Source organism: Bos indicus, chromosome X (genome assembly GCF_029378745.1).
Source record: "Bos indicus isolate NIAB-ARS_2022 breed Sahiwal x Tharparkar chromosome X, NIAB-ARS_B.indTharparkar_mat_pri_1.0, whole genome shotgun sequence".
Classification (NCBI taxonomy): Eukaryota; Metazoa; Chordata; class Mammalia; order Artiodactyla; family Bovidae; genus Bos; species Bos indicus.
The window spans coordinates 83,602,030-83,608,748 of record NC_091789.1 but is presented as its reverse complement, the minus strand read 5'-3'; the positions used below and the strand labels follow the sequence as shown (position 1 = coordinate 83,608,748).

Genomic DNA, 6,719 nt, shown 5'->3' with positions numbered 1-6,719 from the left:
TGTCATCTCCTGGCCCCCTACCCACCAGCAATCGTGGCTTCCTCCTTGGCCTCTGCCTCCTTGGGTCCTTCTTGGTGGCCACCTGGAATGGCGAGGCACAGTTCATCTGCATCCTGCCTACAAGCAACCTAAGATTCTCAGGAGGTCCTAAGAGTGGTGACAGTGACCACCTTGGTCAAGGCACCAGCTACACAGCAGGCTCTTGCTAAGTCTATGTCCCTGCCCTTTGCTGGCACTAGCCCTGTCTAGGGGTAGAGGGCTAGACTTTGCATGCTGGCAAGGTACATGTCTGCATGTCTGCTTCTCAGTCTTCTTGGGATACTTTCCAGGCAGCGATGAGAAAGTTCTCACTGCTTCACACCTCATGGTGACCCAGTCAATTCTGCAGGTGCAGGGTTGTTCAGGTCAAGGCAATGTAGAAAACACACCACAGAAAACAGCTTTATATACCCATGGAAGGTGGATGGACTGGAGTGAGGGGGAGGAGAGAATGTGTGCTGAGCAGATGAAACTCCATGGCCACCACAGTCCAATCACATAGCGCATATAGCCCTCTGCTAGCATTTCTCTTATTTGTATGGGCAGTCCAAGCTTTAGTGGAGTGAGACATCCTGAGGAAAGGCTTTATGGTTTGATCAGTTTTTTATATTTGATCCCGAAGTCCACAGTTCAACGCCTGGCTCATGGTAACTGTGAAACCCCTATTTATGGAGGGAAAGGGGGAAAGGAGGGAAGAGTTGTTCTTGGAATTGGTCACATCTTACTGTCTTTTTAAAAATTCTGTCAGCTCTGTCTCAGTGCTGACTGTGTGTGTGTGTGTGTGTGTGTGTTCATGCATGTGTACATTTATACATATATTGACGGGTTCCCCCCAAGTTTTATTGAGATATAATTGACATATAACACTATATAAGTTTAAAGTGTACAACAAAATGATTTGATACATGTATATATCACTAAAATGATTACCACAAGAAGTTTAATAAACATCCATCACCTCAGTTACACTTTGTTTTCCCCTTTTAATGAGAACTTTTAATATCTACTCTTAGCTACTTTCTGTGTTGATATTTAGTTTGTACTAAAGATCTGATCATACCAAGTCCCTCTGTGAATGTGTTGAGTGGGTCCCGTGAGCTTGGGTATAGAGTCCAAGCATCTTAGCTTTCTTTTCAGGGCCCCCACATCTTCCAACCCCATCTTCTACCATATACTCTTGGAGATCATGAGCTCTGTCCACATAAGATGATTAGGCATGACGAGAAGTGACTATGCATGTGCTAGCATGCTGCAGGGCCTTGGACACAGACTAATCCCTCTGTCTGTGGGAATGGAATGCCTTCCATTCTGCCTCAACGTGCTGGACTGCTACTACTCATCTTTCAGAGGTCACCTTGGGGGTTTAGTCTTCTGTGCAGTTTTGCTTGATTCCCACCAGAAAAGGTTATTGGGTGGGTCTTCCTTTCTGGAAGAAGTAGGACTCTAGCCTCTGTTGCGCTCTACTCTAATGGTTGCTTGCTTGCCTATCCTCTCAGCATTTGGCCTTGTGTGGCCTCTCTGCTCCAATACACACTGCTCACCTTTCCTCACCTTGCCCCACACCTCCAACACATCAACATTCACTACTCAAGTATCACACTGCCTGTCTCTAAGCCCCCAGTGCCAAGTGGTGGGTAAGGCTCCCCTAAATATTAACTGGTGAACTGGAAAAGACCTCATCCTAGAGAGATTTCCGGTTTTGTTTTTGTTTTGAACATGGATGTGCCGTTCATGGTTCACACTGGGAATGTCAGCAAGTCGAGGGCAGAGACAAGAAGAAACAAATGCCTGGCTCTGGACCAGGTCCTGTTCCCGGCTCTTGATTTGACTTTCCTCACTTATCATGGAGGAGGGCACTAAGAACAGAGTGCTCTTGATTCCTCCCCAGCTTCCAGGCTGCATGAATTGAGGCTGAGTAGGTGGGAGGAGTTGGGGGCTGAAGAACCCCCAGGTCCTTAGTTCTCCCATAGTCTGGAGCAGGGACAGGGTTTCCAGCCCACACTGTCTGCTCCCAAGGTCAATCTCAAGACTGGTCCATCTCCTCTTGCTTCAGACTCCTGTATATCCCTAGGCTCCATAAATATTTGTGTCATGGCATTATGAATAAATGAGTACGTGTTCTTGTGTTCTTTATTTCTTCCGCAAGTGTTGTAGAAGAAGGAAAGAGCTGGAAAGGGGGAAGAATCTCTGAAAAAATGGGTCAGCGGGCTGCAGGGCTGGAGGGGGAGGTGTCCCTTTAGCCCCAGCTCCTATTCTAAATAGGAGTTGTTGCCTTGGTGGCGGTAATGTTTGCGAGTGTGTGTGTGAGTTGAGGTGGGGAAGAAGCAACCCCTAAACGCGAGAAAACCATTTTTGCTTGGGTTTGTTTAGGCCGGGCAAGTGTTTTCTCAATGCCGCCCACCTTCTCTTGCAAGGTGATTGATTTAATCATTTAAATGTTCTATGGGGAGAGGAAGGATAAAACAAAACTCCCTAAATCTATGTCAGATTCCCTTGGTGCACATGGAACCCCTTCCCTGTCTTCCTCTTCATACACATCCAGTTGATCCAGAGGCTGAGAACCCACACTCCTTCCCGCCAACACCAAGCCTCCCGCTCCCGCCCCCTCCCACCGCCCACTGCCCCGCAGCCCCGCAGCAGCCACAGGGGGAACCAAAGAGACAGAAGCCTTCCCAGCTGCCCGGACCACAGACGCCAACACCCCCCGCCCCCCACCACACGCCGCCCGCCGGCACCCCGCACGCTAACCCACGACCGAGCGGCGGCGGCAGCAGCGGGCTCTGGGCTGCAGGCTGCGGTGACTCGCACCGGTGCGCTCCTGGCAGCGCTAGCCATCCCAGGTGACTGGGACTCGCTAGATCGGCTGGCCCGGGGTCCTCCGCCCCAGCTCGCGCCCCCGGCCCGGGTTCTGGCGCCCACCTGCCTTCTTGCCCTCTCCCGCCTCTCACCTTCCCCCCCACCCACCCCCCAGGCTCGCGTGAAGGGAGGTCGCGGCAGCGGCCCGGCGGCACCGGCGACCGTGGCGACAGCGGCGACAGTGGCGGCGGCGGTGGCGGCGGCGGCAGCGGCGGAGGCTGCGGCGGCGACCGTGGCAGAGGCGGTGGCGGAGGCCTCCGTGGCGGAGACGGAAGCAGAGGTGGAGGCCGAGGCCTCAGTAGAGGAGGCAGTGGCGGAGGCCACCCTGGGGGAGGCGGTGGCAGCCCTGGCGGAGGAGGAGGCGGAGGCTGCACTGGCCGCAGCGGCCGTGGCGGTGGCGGAGGCCAGCGAGGCCGAAGCCGCCGCCGCCGCAGCAGAGGCTGCGGCGCCCGCCGTGGGGGAGGCTGATGCGGATTCCATTGCGGAGGTGGAGGCGGCGGTAGCGGCGGCGGTAGCCGCCGCCGCGGATGCAGATGCGGAAACGGGCGGGGGCTCCGAGGGGAACCCGGACTTTCCTATGGCCTCGCTGTACGTGGGCGACCTGCACCCTGAGGTGACGGAGGCAATGCTGTATGAGAAGTTCAGCCCGGCCGGGCCCATCCTCTCCATCCGCCTTTGCAGGGACAAGATCACCCGCCGCTCGTTGGGCTATGCGTATGTCAACTACCAGCAACCGGTGGACGCCAAGCGGGCCCTGGAGACCCTGAACTTTGATGTCATCAAGGGCAGGCCGGTGCGCATCATGTGGTCCCAGCGGGACCCCTCGCTCCGTAAGAGCGGAGTGGGCAACGTCTTCATCAAGAACCTGGGCAAGACCATCGACAACAAGGCTCTGTACAACATCTTCTCGGCGTTCGGCAACATCCTGTCCTGCAAAGTGGCCTGCGACGAAAAGGGGCCCAAGGGCTATGGGTTCGTGCACTTCCAGAAGCAGGAGTCCGCCGAGCGGGCCATAGATGCGATGAATGGCATGTTCCTGAACTACCGCAAAATTTTCGTTGGGAGATTCAAGTCGCATAAAGAACGAGAGGCCGAAAGGGGAGCCTGGGCCAGGCAGTCCACCAGTGCTGACGTCAAGGATTTTGAGGAAGACACCGATGAGGAGGCCACCTTCCGATGAAAACATCCCAGGAGCGAGCCAGCCAGCAGAGCCAAACCTTGGCTCCCACCCGGTTTACAACCCCCCCACCCATCCCATTCCCCCCAACCCACCAGCAGTGTATTGTATTGGGAGTGCAGGTCTCTCTCTCACCCCTTCCTTCCTCCTTCCTTCCTTCCACCTCTGCCTTCCTGTTTCTCTCTCTCTCTCTCTCTCCTTCCCCTTCTCTCCCCGCCCCTCCCTCCACACCCACCTTGGGTGTTGTGAATAATATGCTAATCTGTGCCACTTGATAGTTAAAGGCTGCCTCTTCTCCTTGTGGTTTGGTTTAAAAAGCACTTTCTCTCTTTGTTTATTGCACAGGTGATGCAATGTCATGGTAGAAACATCAGGAAGGAGAAAGAAATCAGATGAGGGAAAACCAAGAGAGTAATTGCTCCCCATGACCCTACTACCTGGAGACAACCACTTTTACCATTTTGGTGTGCTGTTTTCAAGGCTCTCTTATCTCCTTCTCTCTCTCTCACCCTTCTTCACCTCCACCCCACCTTCCCTTTTAACACAGTGTTATAGAATGGTTCTTGTATGTGGTGTTCCTTAACCTGCTTTTTCAAAAACTAAAACCAAACAAACGTCAACCCATTGAACTTCTTTCCATGTTATTCAACAGGCTTGAGAAAGGTCATCTTCAGTGCCTGCAGTGTATCTATGGACCCTAACATTTCTGTACTCATCGCCACATTGTTGGACATTCAGGTGGTGCCTAGTTCTTTCTCTGTGTTTAAACCCAGCACTGTGTATACTCTGATGAGTGAATTCTTCCTTGTCAAGCCAAATCTTTGCTAGCGTACAGGATGTTCTTAATTGTGGACTTGCAGGATCCACATGTGGACATTTTAAAGACTGTTCCTGTGTGTTGCCCAATGGCCCCTTCATAAGCATTGTACCAATTTGCATTCATGCCAGCCACCTCAACTAGTAAAAACAGTATGCCCATTTCCCCTGCATAGTCTCCTGGTCACTGTAATTGGTGTGTGTGTGTGGGGAGGGGGGGCTGTGTGTGCACGTGCACGCTGCATGCGTGTGCGTGTGTCTTGGCCAGCTTGATGGGCTGCAAATGGTATTTTTCTGTCCTTAGTTGTTTTGCTGAATTTAAATACTGTTTATCACCTCGTTCCCCTGAGCCCACTTCCTGCCCCTTTCCCCATCCTCAGAAAAATAACCCAACTTCATTGTATGAAAAAAAAATTCACAAAGCAGACAAGTCAACCGAAGAAAATTAATGTCACAAGTAATCAATCTTAATGATCACCCATACCTCCCTGAATCATTCGTCTACACCTGCCCAGTATTTTTCATGTGATATATATGTGAATTGTAATGTATATACTGTTTCATTATCTGCTTTTTCACAATAAATATATGATATAGATAGATATAGATGTATAGATAGATATTATTGAACTTCTTTTCATGTCATTAAATATTCTTCTAAAATAGTTTCCGTGGCTGTTTAGTATTCCAGGGAATGGGCTAGATAGAGGAACAGATAGGTGTATACATCTGTATCCATATGTAGATATAGATATGGGCATATTTGTTTTCACTAGTTCGTCATCATTGAACTACTGGATGGCTTCTTTGTTTTTTGTTTTCTTATTCAAATCTAAGTTGCTTAGAGCATAGTGCACAAACCTTGGTTACATTTTAGATTTTTTTCCTGAACAAACATTGCCAAAAGAAGAATTGAAGTGTTCAAGTTTTGAAATATTTTTTGGGGGGTCATTATTAAGTGGCTATTCACAAATATAGTTATCAATTTACCCTCATCAGGTACAACATTGTGAGAGGACCTGGACAATCTGGACAATTTTCTGGACTTGCTGTTGCAATCATTTCTGTACTCTTCCAATATTTTACCAGGGTAGCTGTAGTTTTTTTTTTTTTAAACATTTATTTTTATACAGATAATACAGCATCATTTTTTAGATTCTGTATATATGTGTTAATATATAGTATTTGTTTTCCTTTTTCTGACTTACTTAACTCTGTATAACAGGCTCTAGGTTCATACACCTCACTTCAACTGACTCAAATTCGTTCCTTTTTATGGCTGAGTAATAGTCCATTGTATATATGTACCACAACTTCTTTATCCATTCATCTGTTGACGGACATCTAGGTTGCTTCCATGTCCTGCGTACTATAAATAGTGCTGCAATGAACATCAGAGTACATGTGTTTTTTGAATTACAGTATTCTCAGAGTGGTGGCTCAGTAGTGGGACTGCTGGTTTATGTGGTATTTTTATTCTTAGTTTTTTAAGGAATCTCCATAGTGGTTATATCAATTTACATTCCCACCAGCAGTGCAAGAGGGTTCCCTTTTCTCCACATCCTCTCCAGCATTTATTGTTTGTAGAGTTTTTGATAATGGCCACTGATGAACCTATTTGCAGGGCAGGAATAGGGACACATATGTGGACACAGGAGTGTCAGGGGAGGGTGTGATGAATTGGGAGCGTAGTACTGACATATATACACTACCATGTGTAAAATAGACAGTTAGTGGGAAGTTGCTGTATAATAGAGGGAACTTAGCTTGGTACTCTGTGACAACCTAGAGGGGTGGGATGGGGAGTGGGAGGAAGGCTCTAGAGGGAGGG

The 6,719-nt window shown here is 49.4% G+C and overlaps 1 protein-coding gene across 1 annotated transcript; it reads left to right on the top strand.

Moving 5' to 3' along the window:
- Positions 1-2,740: 2,740 nt before the first annotated feature.
- Positions 2,741-6,279, top strand: LOC139180886 (polyadenylate-binding protein 1-like 2). The gene has a single exon (XM_070783471.1). It carries the CDS (start codon positions 3,473-3,475, stop codon positions 4,073-4,075), a length of 603 nt encoding a protein of 200 aa, XP_070639572.1. The 5' UTR covers positions 2,741-3,472; the 3' UTR covers positions 4,076-6,279.
- The last annotated feature ends 440 nt before the right edge of the window (positions 6,280-6,719 follow it).

Excerpts from the sequence above, each read along its gene's own strand:
- LOC139180886 (XM_070783471.1), top strand. The coding sequence starts at position 3,473 with ATGGCCTCGCTGTACGTGGGCGACCTGCACCCTGAGGTGACGGAGGCA.